The following is a 20,359-nucleotide window of genomic DNA, read 5'->3' as shown; positions in this document are numbered from 1 at the left end:
CACAGAACCTCACCCACCCACTCCTCTTATAGATCCCTTACCTCTGCCGGAGTTACTGAGAATCAACCATTTACACTAGTTCAATCCTGAAAGTGACCCATACCCCATGTTCCAGAGGAAGATGAAAATCCCCCTCAGTGACCTGAGAGGAAATTCCTTCCATACCCCAAATGTGGGGATCAGTAAGACTCTGAGCATGTGGGCAAGACCCAGCAGCCAGATACCTGGGACAGAATTCTCTGTAGTAACTCAGCGCCCTCCCCATCTAATGTCCCATCACTGGCCGCTGGAGACATTTGCTACTAACAGTCACAGTTTGGCTACATGCCATTGTAGGCAGTCACATCATACCATTTCCTCCATAAACTTATCAAGCTCAGTCTAAAAGCCAGTTAGCTTTTTTGCCCCCACTGCTCCCCTTGGAAGGCTGTTCCAGTCAGGGGCAAAACAGAAAAAGAAAAAGAAAAAAAAGGTGGGGAGAGAGAAAAGGGGAGAGAAACAGGAAAAATGAAAACATTGAAAAACATCAATTTTTCATTTCCGATTTTGTCAAAAAATGAAAAATTTCCAAAGAAATTCAATTTTATTTAGAAAAAAGGGCAGTTTTTCATTTCAAAAGAACATTAAAAAATTCCAACCACCTGTACGTAACACTAATATCTTCTTTTAAATGTTGTGTGACATTAGGTTACTATGAAGTTTGCAAGAAGCTTTCATTAGAGATTGCAATGGTTATGTAGGGCTGGCTAGGGAACCCAGCGTTTGATTTTCCTGCTCACAAGACAGCACATCATTGTGTATGCATTCTGGAAACCAGAACCAAACAATGCAGCAAGAAAGACTGTGAGGGAGAAATAAACATGCCAGATCTTGTTCTGCTGTGTAACTGTAGGTGGAGCTTAACAGAGACTATCGGATACACAAGCTGCAAATACAAGAGCGAGTGGCAACCTCCATTTATGTCAATACACGCACTGTGTTCCTGAGGAAGCTCCTTGCACGGGGTCGCTATGTTCTTATCCCAACAACACACTATCCTGGCATTGTCACTGCATTTATCCTGAGGCTCTTTACAGATGTGCCATCAAAACTCAGGTACTTGCTACTTTACAACAGTATAAAGGTTATTCCCACTGACTCCAGTTCCCCTTTCACCAACGTGGTTAACCCTCCAAAGACCACTGGGTCACGGAAGGCGACTAGGTCACAAACCAGGCAGTTGGACGTGCCAATGGACGTGCAAAATAGGATACTGAGTTGAGGTCCCTGTCAGAAGTCAGCCTTCAAACCAATCTTAAGATATATACGTTTCAGAAAGCTCATAGAATTGGGACTGCATGGTGAGCAGCTGCAGTGCAAACTTCCCCCACAATGGCGGGGATCTGGAGGGGATCACCTGTAGGGATGATAAGATAATTGTCTCTCTATAGCCCATTCAATCTTTGACCTCTCTACTGTGACATTTTCAACATGAGTGCCCGTTTGTGCTGTTGGGGGAGACGTTATTTTGATCACCACACTCACATCACAGGCCACTGCACAGATGACAATAACATCTTATAAATTGCTATGTTGGTGTGGATTTTAACCTGGGCAGCTACTGATGGAAAGCCCCCTGACACCATTACCACTCTCTTCAGCTGTGCAATCTCCCAAACACATGCTTCCCTAATGTCAGCTAAACGGTGAACCTTTTCGTTTATTGGGTCTTATTCTTCTCTCTTTCACATGAGTGTAAAACTGTCAGGGGACTAGCCTGCAGCAGAACCAGTCTCCTGGCAACCTAATGAGTGCAGCTGGCCCTGATAGACGCTGTTTGATTGACTGAACCACCTGACTGGTTGAAGGAATCAGCTGGCTTCTACTTCAGCTCAGTAGCAATAGCATTCTAGTGGCTGCTCAATGCATCCCTAGCCGGCAGCTGTGCTTGGTCCAGGTCTTGCCTCTGCTTCTCTCTAGTCTGGCTCCATCCCCAGCCTTTAACTGTTCCTTCTCCAGCTTCTTTCTGACTCCCAGCTCAGCCCCTTGGTTCTGCCTTCTGACTGCAACTCCGGTTAACCCTTCCATTTAGGCTTTGGTTTCGGACTCTCTGATCTTCCACTACATATTCTGACTGCAACTCTGGTTAACCCTTTGGCTTAGGCTGGGACCCTTGGCTTTGCTCCTCAACCTGCACCACCTAGGTTTAGCTCTGATAGGCTAGATTCTTGCTCCAACCACTACACCAGACCACCCATGGGTGGGTCACTGACAAAATCTGGAGTAACACAGTTGAAACCAATGGACATATACAAGGTAAAACTGGTGTGAAAGGAGATTAGGCCCATTATGTTTTTGCGTTGATATTAATATCGATGACTTTTAGTATTTTTTTCCCCATGTGTAGTTGTCATATGAAAGATTTTGCCATTTTTATTTACTTAAATATAGGACATTCCTGTAACAGAAATCGTTGATAATAAACAGGTGAAGAACTACAAGTCTGATGTTCCAGAAAGTTCAAAATTCCACTGAAGTTCACCATTTTGTTGCTTGACCTTCATCGCCGAAGATTTATAATCTATTTGAATTGATCTATTAATCTTGATCTTTCAGGGAGCTGAAGCTAGATAAGCCTAAATGGACATGCTGGAGCATTCTGTGTGGTTATCCTCGCATAGTCACCGAAATTAAAATTCACTCCGCAGAAGGTCTACAGAGGCAAGACAGATCAGGTGGTAAGTGCAAAAGAAGACTCTGCAGGAGTGGGAATTGCTTGCTATTTCCTCTGAGGCCAGGCTCATTTGAGATGCAAATTGTTCACTTCATTAGAATAATTTATGACTTTTAAGCCTTGGCTGTTTGTGTCTGGAGAGGCAGGGAGTATCATTTATGGAACACTGCGATATCAGAGCAAGCTTTTGAAAGGAGAGCTGGGGTTAAGGAGGCATCAAAAAGGGACTAGAGCTATGAGTTAAATATGCTGGCCCAGATGGTGAATAATGGGCAGTCACTTTTGATGAGCATGTAGTGGGGATTATTCAGACATTCACAGCAATCATTTCCTCTTTGGGTGTTACTTATTGTCAAAATTGAAAATTGCCAGTGAGTCAGCTGGATGGAACTCCCTGTAATGAGGTCCATTATGCTATATACATCTAACCACATTTCATCCAAGGACTTAAAAGTACTTTACACTTCATAGATTCATAGAATTGAAGGCCAGGAGGGACCATTAGATCATGTAGTTTGACCTCCTGTTCATAGGCCATTTCACCCATTTACCCCTGCAGTGAGTTCAGTAACTTGTGTTTGACTAAAGCATAACTTGTATTTGGCTAAAGTATATCTTCCAGAAGAGCATCCAGTCTTGATTTGAAGAGAGGGAAAATCCACCATTTCCTTGATAGCTTGTTCCAGTGATTACTCACCCTCACTTATTTGCAATCTGAATTTGTCTGGCTTCAGTTTCCAACGATTGGTTCTTGTTATGCCTTTCCCTACTAGATTAGAGCCCTTTAGTACCCGGTATTTTCTCCCCATGGAGGTAATTACACACAGTAATCAAGTCACCTCTCAATCTCTTTTTGATAAACTAAACAGATTGAGTCTCTCATTGTAAGGCACTTTCTCCAGCCCTCAAATCATTTTTGCAGTTCTTTTCTGCACCGTCAATTTTTTTTAATATCCATGTGCACACCAGAACTCTATACAGTATTCCAGTATCTGTCTTGCCAATTTAACTTAATCACTGTGAGGTAATTACTGTTCTATTACAACTGTTCGGGGCTTGGTAAATCGAGCAGAGAGGTTAAGTGACTTATGACTTGTACAGCACCAGTTATGTGTCAGTGTTTATCAAAGAGAAAAGCTGTCTTGAAACGGAGAGGCCAGAACCTCTTTCTGGTGCCGGCCACTGACAGCTAATTAAGACTTGCCTCATCACTGTCCTTTGCTCTCTGTCTTTTACATCCTCCCTCTGTCTGCCACAGTTACATTATGACCAAAGGGATAGACGTGGGCAGAGACAACTGGCAGAGAGTAGTTGGTTAAGAGAAAGCAAGAGAAGGAACAAAGACAGTCTGGGTGAACCTGGAACAAGAAACAAGTAAGACTGCCGAAACAACGGCTTCCCTGATGTGTTTGCTACAGAGAGAGCTTCAGATTTGGTTGGCTTGAAATCTGGAGCTGAGTTGCTGTAACTCCTTATAATGGAGAATTAATTATAGTGAGACCTGTGGATGAACTTCTTAAGAAACAGTTGCTAAGAATCTCCAAACTGTTGGATAGAATGTTGCTCCTGTTCCCGAATAGCAACCAATATCAGTATTCCTCTGAGTGGCTGACTGCAGTCTTCATTGTACAGGTCATTTTTGCTAACTGCAGTTGTCTTTTCAGGGGATGGGAAGGAGGGGATGGAGGAAATTGCTTCAGTTCATTTTTCTTGGCAGTTTTCTTTCAGGGCTGCAATCCTGTTTTATGTGATTAGACTTCAGATGTGCAAGTAATGTGGCCCCACGTTCTTGGAGAGACCAGATGGATGGACGAGAACAAAGGGAGAAAGACCAGCAGGGGTTTCAAGAGAGGCCGGGCATTCTTGCTCTTCCCCTCAAAAATGACACTTCAGTTTTTAGACTTTTTTTCTTTCCCCTTTAAAATTCCACAAGCATTTTCCTACCACATTCCCTGTAGGAAAACAGTCAGGAGAGAGAATTGGGTTCTATCACTTCACAATCCCTAGCTCTCTTGCAGTGCTGACAAGATCACTAAAACAAACTTCCACTGCTGCCAAAAAGCTGGCTTTAGCTCAGGAAGTGAAATGGATTTTGTCAAGCTGTGATAGTGTCTATAATTTACAACGGGGACTTGCAACCAGTGATTAATAGAAATGCCTAAAAGATGGTTTCAAATACCTTCAGAGCCAGATTCTGCCATCCTTACATCCAGCTGTAGCTGTGACACTGTCCATAGCTGATACCCCGGCCTAGTATTGCTGAGGTGCTTTGAGGAGATGTGCTAAGACGCTTGTTTGATACAGTATTACACTGGGACCAGCTCCCATTCATCTCAAAGCACCGGGAAAGGACTGTGTGGGTCTCAGTGAGAGCTTTCCCACTGGAGGTGTGCCGTGTGGGCGCGGTTTTTTGCCGCCCAAAGGCCTGGGGGGGGGGAGTGCAATTGGCAGCACTTCGGCGGCAATTCGGCGGCAGGTCCTTCCCTCCGAGAGGGACCGAGAGACCCACTGCCAAATTGCCGCCGAAGACCCAGACATGCCGCCCCTTTCCATTGGCCGCCTCAAGCATCTGCTTGCTGCGCTGCTGCCTGGAGCCAGCCTTGCATGTGGGATTCCAAGTCCCTTGCGCAAGTATCAAAATACCAGCCTTACCCAATGGCCCCTGAGTGCTCCTAGGTCAAAACCCACTTAAAAGCAATGACCCACTCCAGCTCCTGTCTAATCAAAACAGCAGAGCATGGAAGGAGTCTGGCAGCAAACCCAGTCAGGACTGACGAGTGAGGGTTTTCCCTCATGTTAGGTACATTCAGTATGTTTGCTCGGAAGGAAAATAAGTGGAACATGAAGCGGTGCTCAGAGAAAGCCTGTTGTGCCCAAAGCACTAGACACATTGTCTAAAGTTAATTCAGTCTTACATAGCGATTACCTTCCTGGTGGCAAGCTCATTGAGACCTTGCCTTACAAGATGAGCCTCTTGATTGCTTTTACCCCATCACATTTTGTGTGTGTAAATGTTTTCTGATTCCGGATGTGAGCTCCTCATTCCTTCCACATCCTTCCACTCTGCTTTGCAGAGTTCCTACTTCTAACCTAACTTCCTCCTTCCTTTCCCTTAGCTTCCATCGTCCATCAGCTACGCTGTCTGTTGTGGGACTAAAAACACCAGCTGCCAGGATCAGTTCTGTATAAGGCATCTCTCCCGTCCCTTGTGATAGAGAAGAGACAGGACTTGGTGGTAATTAATATAATTGGGATTTTTTTTTTTGAGCCTTCTGGACACAGACAGGATCCTGTAGTTCTTTCCAGCTCACTGAATTGCTAACTCGGTCTCTGCTGTAATGTTATCACATCGGATATCTGTAAATTGTGACCTGGGATAAGCAGTCAAGTAAGGGACTGGTTACCACACAATAGTATCCTATACAGTTCGGCCTGAACTGGAATGTCTGATTTGAACAGCCTTGAATCTGGTGAAAGTTTAGCTTTGGATACACAATTCACCACCTAAAGCCTATCTGTAATATCTGAGAGAGCCATACTGTGGACGTATTTCTGACCAAACTACTCAAAAATTGGAGCCGAAGGGACCTCTGTCCATGGCAAACACACACTGCAGCATGGCTCTTGTTCTGGTTATTGTGACAATGTTGTTTCCTGCCACCGGAACATTGTTTGGTTTGTTTGTTTGTTTGTTTTTAAAATACTTGCTCTGAAGGCTCCACTTGCTGCTACTGTAGATCTGTCCTGGCCAATTAATTGATTGTTTGCTGTTGACAAGGTTAAGCGATGAGTCTGGCTGCTCAGATGTCAGAGACACATTAGCATATTTTCCGCTTCTCTTGGAAGTATCCAGTTATGAGTGAATTCATTCTGAGATTTAGCCAATTACCATTAAGCCAATTATGGCGGCAGACTTGCAAGGGGATGAAGAAGGGATGTTTGCTTTGGCTTTTCTTTCTTCATTCCAAGTCTATTTTAAAATCATCCCAGCTATTGTCTGTCATGGTCTTTTCATCACAGCTAATCTCTAAGACCAAATAGCCCTCTACCAAGTTTTCTAAAATGTTGTCTCTGAAGCTTCATGTCGGATTCCCATGTTTAATTCTTTCACTTTGTTTTAACTGCTCCCTCTCTTTCCAAAATGGCTATTTGATAAGCAGGAAAAGTGAGGGTGCAGGAAATACCTTGTAAACATCCTGCGAGGGGGAAGAGAAAACATTTTTGAGTGCTGTACTCGGAGCCAGCTCGAAAACGTGGTGTTCCTGCCCAATTTCTAATACCGCTATAAGCACTCTCCTCTATTATTTATTTTGCAGTAGTGTCTAGCCCTCACGATTATAGAGGTGCGAGGTGCTGTACAAACACAGAACAAAACAATGGTCCCTGCTGCAAACTGCTCACAATCCAAGTAACTGTAATCTTCAGGACATTTCATTGGTTTAATAACAAAGTGCCATGTCTCGATGTCTTTGGTCAGTTTTTATTCAGTCACGGGGGGGGTTGCTGAATAAGGACTGAGTACAGACTGACTAATGACCTCAAGATCTGAACTGAAGAACACGTTTTCCATATAATTTTGAAAGCCTTTGCCTTGGACAATAGCAACTTATGGTGAATGTTCTTGTCTAGAATCGGTTATCCATGAAGCAATGGGCTGCCTGCACTGTCAGGCTAACTCTGATCAGATCTCGTTGTCACTTAGTAAAGCTGTCATCTAGATCACTACTTTTCTTGGGGCTACATTCTTATTAGCTTTTGCCGCTTACTCATGATTTTGGCTTTGTTTTTGTCCCTGTGTTATCCTTTCCTTAAATTGCCAGGTCCCCTCTGTCTCACAGCCATGGGACTGTGATAGAGCTACTGTCCTGGTGTGACCTTGGAAACTGAACTGCCAGACTAGCGGGCCTGGTTCTTTACCACCTGGCGCCTGTGTAGTTACTGATTCCTGTATAACGTGGGTATGAAATGCCGCCATTCTGATGCAGTTACACCTCACTTTGCACAGGGATAAACATACAAATAGATGGGCAATAGCGAATCAGGTCCTTTAAAACCACTGAGAAAATATCTTTGTCTTGTCTCAGATCTTCAGGCATCACATCTCTTTTGAGCCACATTTCTTCTGAAGATTGTACCATTTTTCTTACAGCAACTGAAAGTTCAGCATTCCAGCCAGGAATGCATCCTTCCTTGACACTTTTCACCTTTCTTTTTTTCTTTTTGTAATCCTGAGTAGGTTTAATTAGTTTATTAAAATGTTAGCCTTTCTGTTTCTTTTGATCAATTAAATCATCTGGGTTAACAGCGCTCTGCTGCAATACAGATATGCCCGTTAACTATTAGAATTCTGTGTTCTCTCCTTTCTGTCGCTTCTCTGGGCCTGTTGCTTGCCTGATTGCTATTAAGAATCTGCTCTAGCATTTTGCTTTGCTATTTGCCTAAGGCCACAGTAGTTGACACCATTTTGTGAAAAGACCCCATTTTATTCAGAACAGTTTTCAAAATGTCTTTGACTAGGGGTGGGCTCTCATGTTAATTGTGACAGACTGTAAGCATGTGCCCCAAAGGCTAAATCAACACACTCAGTGACACAGAAATAATTGTCTACCAAAAAAACCAATACATTGCTACCTGCTGCAGTAATCTAAGTGCTATGTGTTGTCAGGGCAACAGTCCTATTCTATGGTTAGCCAGAGTACAGAATATGGGCAAGTCTGTTCCTTTCTCTTAAATATCAATGGTTCTTGCTCTTTCAGAAGTACTGTACTTAGCTGTTATTTTGTTTGTTTGTGTGAGATGTTGGTGTCTGTCCTTGTGACCAAGTAGATACACTTGAAAGAAATGATATGTAATATCCATCATTAAGGAACTACAGTCACTTTAAATTTAGTGGCTACAAGAAAGTTACACTTTTACATCTGGCTCTTTGTCCAAAGACCGCAAACAACCTCTTTTAGAGCAGAGAACTGTCAACATGCAAATGGATGATTATTCCAATTGAGATATCATCTAGTGATGAAGTTCCGTTGCATGTTGAAAAAATATATCTACATTAATATTATATATTTAATATAAAAGTAGAAACAAAATGAATTGAAACAATGATGTCTAAATGAAATGTTTTTACCTTATCAAAACCAAATGTTTTGAAATTATTAAAATAAAATGAGAATCTAAATGATTTGTTTAGACACTTCCTTGTAGACAATTGTGTCAAAAATGGACATGTTCCTGTGAAACGTTTGTTTGACAAAACTGCATTTTCTGACGGGAAACTGTTCTGTAGAAAAATACTTGACCAGCTCTGGTCCTAATACCAAAGAAGGGGTAGGTCAGCTCTTTCCAACTTGGATGTTTAACATTAGGCATTTAACTTTGTGTGTAGGGACCTACATGAAAATGATTTTGGGGGTTTTGAGGGCTGGTTTTCATTGCCTTTGGTGGGAATTAGCACCTCTTGACCATCTATTTTGGAGCTTTCATATGGAGTTTGATGGCTACTTTTATACATATAAATGTTGTGCCTTAATATCTAGAGAGGTGCCGAGGGGCCTCACACTTTTACTTTAAAAATGGTCTGGTGTGTAAGCCAGGAGTAAGATAGAGAGGGGGAGTTTGTCAAACAAACCATGGTGCGGGGAAGAGGGAGGAAGCGAAAGGTGAAGGCAGTATGGTCTAGTGGCTAGAGCTCTGGACTGGGACTTAGGGACCTGGATTCTATCCACTGCTCTGCATTGGTGTCACTGGGTGAGTTGCTTCCCCCCTCTGCATCTCATTTCCCTATTGCTAAAGTGGAGTTAATGAGAATGACCTCCTTTGTAAAGCACTTTGAGGTCTACTATCAGCACTATATAAGAGCTAGGGGGTATTGTTAAGAGATCAAGCATTGGATTTTGGAAACACAAATGACCTTTAATAATGTGAGAATTGTACTCGCTTGTTTTAATGCATTTCTAACTACAAGGCTGTATCCCCTCTCGCGAGGCTGCTACCCAGACCTCAGATTAGCCCTGATCTTATGCAGCTTACCTTTGATTTACTTTGAGTTTCCCTAGGATTTCTCATGATAACTGGGCTGTTACGTTCATTTTGCAGTTACTGTGTTAACCAAATATCAGGGGGTAGCCGTGTTAGTCTGTATCTACAAAAACAACAAGGAGTCTGGTGACACCTTAGAGACTAACAGATTTATTTGAGCATAAGCTTTCGTGGGTAAAAACCTCACTTCTTCAGATGCATGTTGTGTTAACCAAAGTGGGATTAAAAAATGATCTCATCTCTGGCAAAAGGCAAAGGGGGAGGGACTTTTCCTGGGCATTCAGAGATATGGGGCAGGCGGATTCTTCTTCCTAAAATGTGCTGCCAGGATGCTAGTTGAAGAGAAGCATGACCATGGCAAACAGCTTCCAGCTGCAGGGAATGCACGGCTTTCTTTGTATGCAACCTGGGCCTGTCTCCTAACAGATTAGGGCAGGGCAGGGATGGCGACAGCAGCATTAATTTTCCCTCCTCCTACATCCACTTTGCACCAATTCCTCTGACCCAGTCTCCCACACTGAGCAGAGAGCGGTTAGTCAACGCACATGGCTGTGATGAGACTCATTGCTTAAGTCTCTGGAATCCTTTTTGTCAGCTTGTCTACCAAAGCATCAGTCCTGCCTTTTAAATACAGGCTGTCCTTTGAGACAGGCCTATTGTTAGTTGTGAGCGTAACAAAAATCATCAGCCAGTCATGCCTGTCACTTTGGAAGGTGTAAAATAACCCCAGCTTCTGTCTTTTCTCCTCGCTGTGTATTTGTTATGTATTGTTCAATTCAGAAGGACCCCAAATCTCTACCACTTCCCCTCTTTGTCTTCTGCATTGACCTGGGGGTGGAGGGGCAGTGGTGATGGTGGATATGTGGGTATAATGTTATACCCATAGTATTCGAGCTAGGGTCAAAAATGGATACCACTCTTTTATAAAAGACCAGCTGAACAGAAAGGCTGGGCTCGTACTTGGACAAGAGATAAAGGTCAAGCTGGCTTGGCCTCTCTATGGGAACTCAGACTGCCAATGCTCTTATGACTCCTTCACATGCCCCTGATTATTAAGGATGGTCCATATACTATAATAACCAACTCTGACCTTCCCCTCAGCCCTTTTGAGCACACCTTTGTTACGCTTTGGGAAGCGTTAGGTGACTTTTCCTCCTCCTGCTTTTCATCTTCATGCCCCTCCTTCCACCAAGGGGCTAACTGCTGTCACTCACTGTACAGTTGTCATACTACTGGCCTGGTAATGGCTATGCAAACTATGTTATAATGGAAGTATGGGAGTGACTATGCTGATAGCTTGTAACCTGTGCCCACCATGAATTAGCTGTTACCACTGGCCAGACTCAGATCGAGCCGTGTACTCATCCAGTTAGGAAAAGTACTGCACCGTTCCTCCACCCATCTTACCCTGCTATACAACATTCCTGGGTGCTATTTACAGAGATTAATTGAGTGATGCACAATTTCTTAGCTGTTGCCTCTTCCAGACATTCCTAACTGTTTTCTTAAAGGAGACAGTGTCCAAGAGCTAAAGAGCTAGAGGGATCCAGCCTTTGCAGCGGAGCACAGGGAAGCTAAATGACTCTCTCACTATCATACGGTGAGCCAGGGGCAGGATCAGGAATTTGCAAACCTCTGCTCTCTTGCCCTCTCCTGACTCCAAGCCAGCCACCTGTTCCCGGTCCTATAATGATGCCTCCCATAAGTAGTTGGCACTTGTTCCTCTGACTCTCTCTGGTGTTTCTGATGTGGAATCAGTTTCTCAGCTAGTCCAGTGGGATTAATAAAGACTCTGCTGACGTGTTTCAGGAGCAGATCCCTACCTGATTATCAAGTGTGAGAATCAAAAAGTTCGCTCTGCTGTCCAGCAAGACACCGTCAGTGCCATTTTTGACACACAAGCACTTTTCTACAGAAAGAACGTCAAGCGTCCCATAATTGTCCAGGTAAGGAAGGAAATCCCAGCGCCTTGCAGCAAAGTATGTGCTCCCCCAGGCAACCAGAGGAATGCTACCGCAGGGGAAACAGACAGGTCCATGTGCAGCTTGTTCAGCAACGCAAAGCAGCAGTGGGGTTTAAACAAACGTGACATTGATGGGTTAAAGGTCTGACATATGTTAACTGCCCCTTCACAAGATCAATACCCAGAATTGGGGCTGCTGATGCAGAAGAATATGAGAATTACTGCTTCTCCTTAACGGCCCAATGGCTGGAGCAATTCAATTTATATTGATTCTCTTGTATCCACCTCCCAAAATAGTAACCATTAATAATACCCTGGCATTACATAGCACTCTTCATTTGTAAACTGCAAAGCAGTTTACAAAGGTGGTTAAATGCCTTCATCCCTATTTTATAGCTGAGGGAACTGCGGCATAGAAAAATGAAGGGATTTGCCCAAAGTCACTCACTGAATTAATGGCACAGCCAAGAACAGAATCTCTTGACTCTCAGACGTGTGGTCTGTATCAGCTAAACCACTAAGTAAAAGGAGTATCAGTACTTAGAGGAGGCTATGCCAGTGCAGTTATGGGAGCGTGCCCTCACTGAAATCTGTTACAATTGATAGTTGCCTCGTACCATAAGAATGTAAGAAAACTTGAAGTCTTTTCCTCCTCCTTGGTTGGTTCAGTGATTCTATCGGATTTTGAGAATAATCCATAACTCAATCCACTGCTGTTAGAAAGGAATGCCAGAGAGGGAAGCTAGCCTTGTAGTGCTGTAAGAGCAGTTTACAAACAGTGAACATTTCTGACTGTTCACTTCGCTATATCTAAATTCCTCTGGCACAATTCTCCTCTGAGCTGAAAGGGATCTGTTCAGTCCACTATGAGCAAAAGGAGGCTGAGAAAGCAGGTATCTCTCAGCCCTCAGAATATAGTCAGGGTATGACTATAACTTAATAACACAGCTGATGGAAAGGGTCTCTGTTTCCCAATCAGGATAGGCAGGATTTATCCTAGGGAAAAGTCACTAACAGAATTATAAGCCTTCTGGGGATCGGGCTAACATAACCCCCATCACCTCCATAACACTCTCACAAACTCCCACTTTTCCAGGTTGATTGAGGCAAAAATAGAGAAAAACATTCAGAATGACAGTGCTTCACAGGCCGAGCCAGATGCATGGCCCAGTGAAGACTGCCATGTGCCACTGTGGCAACACAAATCAGCCTTAAAAGCACTTGCATTGGCAATGGAGGATTCCCCCATATGGTGGTGTCAGAGCTGCCATAGAGGCGCCGTCTCCTCTGGCAGAGGAGGTGTGGTTAGGCCAAAGGAGATTGGCCAAGACTCCATGGCCGGAAGAGCCCTTGTGGCCATAGGTAGCTGAGTAAAATGCAAGTGGCCTGGAGCCAGGACTGGGCTGTAGAGAAGAGACGACAAGCTGATTAGATGCAGGTCTTTATTGGTGATGAACTCAAACAGGCGTTTTCTTTTCCTTTTCTAGGGTACATATGAGGCCAAGCAAAATGCTGGGGGCTGTGTTTTCAAGTCTTTATTTTAATAGTGTATGTAAATGACTAGGCAAGTCAAGAACAGCCCTCAGGCGCTAGGTAATTAGCCAAATTTAGATCCCCCTCGTTCCCCACTCCTGCTCCAGGGGGTTAATGTGAGTGCCCCTTATCCACCATGAATGACCCTTTTCAGTGGAGTGTGACAGGGAAGCACTGGCTGGGCTGCAGTTATTTCTGTTCCCTTGTAATTGTATGTCTAGGTCTGGAATAGCAACGTCTTGTGTGACCAGTTCCTTGGACAAGTGCTGCTGGCAGCACTCCCCGGTGACCCCAGAGAACCGCAGACTCTCCAGCTCCGGGGAAAAGGCAGCCGAGAAGCAGACGAAATGCCAGGTCACATCACCGTCAAGGTTGTTTCCAGTGACGACCTCATGGAGCTATGAATACCGGAGCCCCGCAGACCCAGACAAAGCTGTCGCCTCACAGCAAGAACGCTTGTCTGTGCTTTCAGTGTGAACGACTCGGGAGCAAAGGTTTCCAGAAAGCCCTCTCTTGCTCATTCTGACCATGGGGTTATGTGCGTGCCGGGGAGGGGTGACTTTTTGTTGTTGTTTTTTTAACGGAAAAAATATATAATGCAGCAACTATGGCAGGAGATGGGCCGCTCTAAAACTCAGTGACAACACGCGCTACCAAACCGCCACCTCCCCATCCGTTCCAGCTGGGGGTGACATTGCAGTAGATTGAGGCGCACAATCCTACAGCGCAGTGTTTCTGTTGTTGTCTATTTCAGGGTGACAGGAGCAGCGCCAGGCAGGAAAGGCGCTAATGGCCATGGTGCACAGGTGGGGGGGATGGAGTGCAGGAGCTGGCCCCATGACTAAATCCATGCTCAGCCTTTGAAATATTTACCAGCACCCTGTCATTTGTGAGGGATTTGTCTGGGCTGCGGTTGGTTGAAATGAGTTACTTTTCATTTAATCCTACAATACTTTGTATTAACAGCACTATTATTACTACTAATCATATATTACTGTGCCTCAACTGAAACGTCATTGCTAGAATAATCAAAGCAGTCATTCAAAATGCATAAGAATGGGAACCTGGTGGAAGAAAAATCCCAATGTTAAAATGGTAGACCCAAATCCTGCAGTCTTTACTCAGGCATTGTAGCCAATGGGAATTTTGCCTGCATAAGGGCTGCTGGATTAGATCCCATATTCCCTTTTCCCGAGCTAGCGGAACTCACAAGGTCACATTTCTGGCCACAGGAAGACACCTGGAAATTCAGCAGTGGCTTGGATCTAGTACAAACTCTTAGTAACAAGATCCTGTTTGCAGAGCAGCAGTGCTCTAATAAATGAGATGCTTTAAGAGAGGGCTATCATTGTTATTAAACATGCAATTCACGTCACCCACACAATTGAGGAAGTGCATGGTGACAAATTGAATTGAGGAGGACACAATCCTCCCAGCTGCTGTGAGGGATATGAATGAAAGGCAAAGTCATTGCGGGGTTGGATACTTGATTGCATTCCTCTGAGTTTTGAATACACTTAGCACTAGTAAATCCTTGTGTCAACCAAATATAACGCAGGGCAGGCACTGACTAAGTTTTCCCACAGAGCAAGCCAAGGCACATGCTTCCTTTCAACCTGTGCATACAGCACAATGGTGGGGTTCCCCAGAGCAGAATCAAGCCATAGTGTCAAACTGTAGCAATTCCAGGTGTAGAATAATTTCACCATGAAATCCCAACCCTCAACCTTTGACTTCTTTTATTGCTCTTGCAAATTCTGAGCTTGAGCATGAAGCTCAAAGTTTCCTCTTTCAACCCTTCATTCAGACTGAGGTTGCATTTTCAGAAAATTTGAATTTTGCACTCCGCTGGAGGCTAAACCAGGCATTCTTGTGGAATTTAATCGCTTGCAAAATGGTCCAGAACAAAAGTACATGTCTGTTGTTTTGCAAAACATTCTGAACATTTGTTCATGCGTTTCAGACCCACCTCTGCTGTGTGACAATGATTTCGCTGGTGTCCTGAAGTAGGCATGGAAACACACGAATGATACTGAGCCAGTTGGGAACCATCACTTTGGTTTTGTGTGTGAAATACTTGCATCCAGCTTAGGTCATAAATGTTGTGCCTAAACTGTTTCGCACGATGATTGCATGTGTCAGCCCAGAACTGCATGCCTGGATATTTCTATTGTCTGTAATTTGGTGTTTTTAACTTTGTTTTGAGTGCACGTCTAAAGTTAAACTTTCCCATATAGCTCAGGCCCTGATGAGCATCAGTGACAGGGAACCACTGTGCAGACACTACACAGTTTCCTGACTCTGCATTAGGAACGGCTTATGTTGGGCCTGATTCTTCTCACCCGCTATCTTATACCATTGTTACTCTACTGGCTTCAATGGAGTTTACTCTTCATCTACGCTAGTGTAAGCAACAGGAGAATCAGGCCATCCTGTATACTCTAATTAGGTAAGTACAGAAAGAGAGCAGAGGATCAACCATGCTGTCCTATCAGAATAGTCTCACCAGGTCAGTGGAGTACAGACAGCGTGTAGATGAAAGTCTCATTTTTTTTCTAGTTTGACTTGTAGAAGATAATGGTGCCCTCCCAGGATTCAATGCACTGCATCTCTTACAGCATTCAGTGCCACCAGTTTCCAGGCGCTGCTGCTTAAACCATGTTTTTCCCCTTTAGTTGCATCTGAGTGCACACATATTGTTGCTATGAATATTCCTCACTACTAGCACTGTCCTGTCTCCCCTACTGGGCAATAGAGGTGGTGGGGGTTAGCCATTTGATACCCATGTATGTGTCTTGTGGCTGAATCCCATTCAAAGCTTTAACAAATATGCCAAGTAGTCTTCACTCCCTCTTAAATACTGTGACCTCAAACTCCCAGCCCCTTGGAGAAAATGGGCCAGATTCTCAGTCTGCATAGCATCATTGGCTTCAGTGTAGATGCATTGATTGACATCAGCTGAAGGCCTGGCCTAATACAGCCCCCTACATTTTCTAAGACAAAATTGAACCTAGCATGACATTATTGTGCTCTCTAGTGTAGTTTATTGTGCTAGAAAGTATTGGGTGTAGCTTCACAGTTCCTTCCTCCTCGCCCGATTTCCCCTGGGATTTCCTGCTATACCACTAGAGGTTTCTCCCAGACCCCAGCTGGAGAACGGCTTATTCCACGAAGCATGAGAACTGAATGTCCTTGTGACTTTACTTTCCTGATGCAGCATCAACTGCTGTTCTTATTTATGGGAAAGTGTTTGAAACTAAAGCTGGTTGCTCAGTAATATGCTGTGGTAGTGAGTTCCCCAAGGTAACTACGTATTATGTTAAGATATATTCCTTTTGTCTGTTTTAAATTTGCTTCCCTGTCATTACTCATCACCCTCTTGTTCTTGTGCTTATAAATACGAGTGCTTCCCACCTGGTAGTCTCGGGATCATTACAGCTGTGTTCTTCTAACATATTTGCTTTTCCTCCTAACTCCTAGGGAAAATGCTGGTACGAAGCCTTTCCAACACAGCTGTTCCCTCCAATACCGATACTTTGGCTGGTGACTTGCACCTGACCAAATCAAAGCTAGATTCTCAGAAGCAGATTCCCTTAGCTTTTCTGCTCTCTAAAGAGCCCAAGCCCGCTGAAGTCAATGGAAAGAGACCCACTGACTTCAGCTGGTTTTGAAGCAGGTCCTAGGCCACTCTGGGCCTAATTTTTCAGAGGTGCTGAGCAACTCCAGTGGGACCTGCGGAGGCCCAGCACCCCAAATTAGAGGCCACTTTTGAAAAGGCGAGTGTTTAAATGAGATCCGTGTGATCAAATGTACATATCACCATTCTGCCAAGTCCTCAGTGGGGATTATCCCAGCTGGAAGAAATGTTCAACTCTTGCACTGCTGTTTTTCATGCTCAAAGAGCATTTTGCAGAAATGGCACTTCAATGTCTTCGGAAAAAACAGTCACATGCTGTAAAATAAACATTTTTATCTGTATTGGTACTATGTTCTCAGTGTCATTCTAAAGGCAACCTTCATCGTGCCTTATGGTAAACTGGACTTCGGAAAGGACATGTTTTCCACACTTGACTTTGTCCATTATGGGAACATTTGCCCCAATCCCTGATGCTATCACCCCAGAGGGCTCTCTGTCTTCTAGGAAAGACAATTGCCTTAGCAGCCTAGCTAGCAAATATCCACTAGAAATGATACAACACACATATACGCTTCCATCTAGTGCCAGTTCTGCATCCACGGAAAGAAAAAGCAATTTCAAAAAGAATTTGCAAAAGGAAACTTGGCCCTGTGTCAAACTGCTCCCAGGTCTGTGCGCTTAGCAGCACAGGCCATTTCAGGGGCAACGGGAGACCCTTGTGCGCAGGTTATAACTGAAACAAGGTCTGATTTGTGCTGAATACAGCAGAACGCAAGTGTGCGTAAGCTGGAGCTCCAGCCTGCACTAGGAAACGTGGCAGACGAAGTTCCTGAAGAAAGCAGAGCTCCGGGGCAACTCCAACCCTCTCTGACTTGTGCCCATCCCATTTTGGCAAAGGGCTGTTTGGGATAAGTGTCCACAATGACAAATTTCCACTTTTATGGAGTCTTTCATTAGAGGCTCTCAAAGTACTTGGCACAAGTTGGTAAAGCTTGTTATCTCCATTGTACAGCGGAGGCCCAGCTGGACCGTGTGACTTGCACATGGTCACATAGTACATAAGTGGCAGAACAGGAATTTGGGCTCCTGCTTCCGTGCCCCATGCTCAGGCCAGTAGTCCCTGCAGCCCAGTACACACCCTTATACTATACTACTGCAGCACCTTTCTCCATGCACATGGATAAGTCTAGGCTGTCTCTCTTCTCCTTTTCCATCTCTGCCACTTTGTGGGCTCAGCTTTGTAGCATGGCAATGTCTACTGGCAGAGTGAGGAAGCTGCGGCTTGATCAAAGGTATTCAATTGCTTTACTGAAAAGGCAGGCAGCAGCTGCATTATTAAGGCCCAATCCTACTGCGTGCCTATTGAATTTGCCCATTGAAGATATTCTATGGCAGGGATCGGCAACCTTTGGCACACAGCCCGTCAGGGAAATCCGCTAGCGGGCCGGGCCAGTTTGTTTACCTGCCACATCCACAGGTTTGGACAATCGCAGCTCCCACTGGCCATGGTTTGCCGCTCCAGGCCAATGGGGGCTGTGGGAAGCGGCGTGGGCCGAGGGATGTGCTGGCCACCCTTCCCACAGCCTCTGTGGGTCTGGGACAGCGAACTGTGGCCAGTGGGAACTGTGATTGGCGGAACCTGCAGACGCATTAGGTAAACAAAGCGGCCTGGCCCGCCTGGCAGGCCACATGCCAAAAGTTGCCGATCCCTGTCCTATGGCTTCCCACAACTAGCCAGTGTTGTCCAAGGGATAGCGCACTGTCTTGGGCCTCAGTTTTACCATCTGTAAAATGGGGATAATGTGCCTTAGCTCCTTTGTAAAGTGCTTTGGGAATCTCGTGTGTGGTCCTGGCTCAATTTCTTGGCTCAAAACATGGCAATTCCTCCCCCACGTACATACCTGCCTCGTTTCTTTGTGACCATGCAAGCCTCACTGATTTTTTATCCTTGCCTGGGGTAGGCAGGGACTGTCTGTACTCCACTTGCTCTGGACGATCTAGCCTAATGCTGGCATGCTAATTTAAACAACACATCACATTCTTCCACAGGGCCTCCCTGGGAGCGGGCCAACCCCTCACAATATTACAGCAGAGCTCACCCCTCCGCCACTCCAACAGTTACCTTCTCAATAGATCTGTCCAAATAGTGTCCTTAGTTGTAAAGCACCGGTGATGTGCCTGGTCTTGGACAATGCAAATTAATCCAGTCCTAGCTCTCAAAGAGCTTACGGTCTAGTAGCCAGAGAGCTACTGGAGCTGTATAAGGGGGCCTTTTCCCTAATACAGTTGTAATGAATCAACAGTCCCACTGGGTGGCACTGCTGCTCTACAGTTGGGTTGCTGAGAAACTTACTTAAGAAGATTTAGGACTTTTTCTACACTTAAAACACTACCTTGGCGCTTCACTGTAGACATGGCCCCCTATGCCAACAGGAGCACGTCTCCTCTTGGCATGGTGACCAGACAGCAAGTGTGAAAAGTTAGGACGGGGTGGGAGCTAATAGGCGTCTAACTAAGAAAAAGGCCAAATATCAGGCCTGTCCCTATAAAATCGGAACATCTGGTCACCCTACTGCCCCGCAAGGTGCAATACTGGGTTTACAGTGATGCCAGTGGCACCATGGTGCCGGCCCACACTCAGAAGGGGCCCCAGTGCCCGGACCATGTCCCTCCACCCCCTGCTCTGCCCCAAGGCCCCACCCACAGCTTGCTCCTCTTTGTCCTCTTGTTTCCTGCCCCCCTGGGCGTGGGGCCAGTGGGCATGGCTGCGCCGGGCAGGCTCTTGCGGAGAGGAGGGAGGGTCATGGCCCAGGCGTCTGTCCCACTCCCTAGCCCGGCTCCAACTCTGAGCCGTCTCTGCTGGCTGTCACCTACAGGGTCCCACCCACCTCCCCGTGGCTGAGCCGCCTGGGACCAGAGCAGGGGCCGGCCCGGTCCCCGCTCCCACGCTGGCCTGGCTGAGCGTGCCGCTCCCAAGGGGCTGGAGCAATCTGCCGCCTCAGCCCAGCAGACATGGTCACCTTCCAGTGGGGGCCAGTGAGTGTGGCTGGGGGGGGGCGAGAGGGGGGCTCTGGGGGATCTGTGGGGCGGCACTGGGCAGTGTGGGGGCAGCAGTGGGGAGGGATCGGGGAGGGCTGTGTGTGTCAGGGTGCTGAGCAGTGGGGGAGGGTCTGTGTGGGGTACTCCTGGGGGAATGAAAACATGTCCATCCCTCCTCTTCCCCTGAGGAGATTTCTTTGCTGCCCTGCAGACAGTGACGGAGAAGTAAAGGGAAGCTGGGGGAGGGGGAGGGGCACGCTAGGGCAGTTGGGGGGACCATTGCCCCCCCCCATAGAGGCAAGGGGTGGGGGGGTACACAGCATCACATGCCACTTCCCCCCCGCCCCCCACATTTCTGCATGTGCCGAGCTGCCTGGCTGAAAGCTGGATGCCACAAGCCCCTGTGCCTCTAGATTCCCCACTGAGCCGCCCACAC

At 45.7% G+C, this 20,359-nt stretch overlaps 1 protein-coding gene across 5 annotated transcripts in view; it reads left to right on the top strand.

Annotated features, from left to right (window-relative positions):
* Positions 1 to 17,231, top strand: part of CAPN6 (calpain 6) — a 79,211-nt gene extending 61,980 nt beyond the window's left edge. For all 5 annotated transcript variants that reach the window (XM_034781280.1, XM_034781282.1, XM_034781281.1 and 2 more), the window contains 4 exons: positions 893 to 1,095; positions 2,596 to 2,717; positions 11,561 to 11,697; positions 13,469 to 17,231. In XM_034781280.1, the coding sequence (XP_034637171.1) occupies positions 893 to 1,095; positions 2,596 to 2,717; positions 11,561 to 11,697; positions 13,469 to 13,651 (645 nt within the window). In that variant the 3' untranslated portion in view covers positions 13,652 to 17,231. The remainder of the gene's footprint in view (positions 1 to 892; positions 1,096 to 2,595; positions 2,718 to 11,560; positions 11,698 to 13,468) is intronic.
* Positions 17,232 to 20,359: the final 3,128 nt, after the last annotated feature.

The sequence above is a fragment of the Trachemys scripta genome, chromosome 9, assembly GCF_013100865.1.
Source record: "Trachemys scripta elegans isolate TJP31775 chromosome 9, CAS_Tse_1.0, whole genome shotgun sequence".
Classification (NCBI taxonomy): domain Eukaryota; kingdom Metazoa; phylum Chordata; order Testudines; family Emydidae; genus Trachemys; species Trachemys scripta.
The sequence above is the reverse complement of the archived record's forward strand: the minus strand, read 5'-3'. Positions and strand labels throughout refer to the sequence as shown.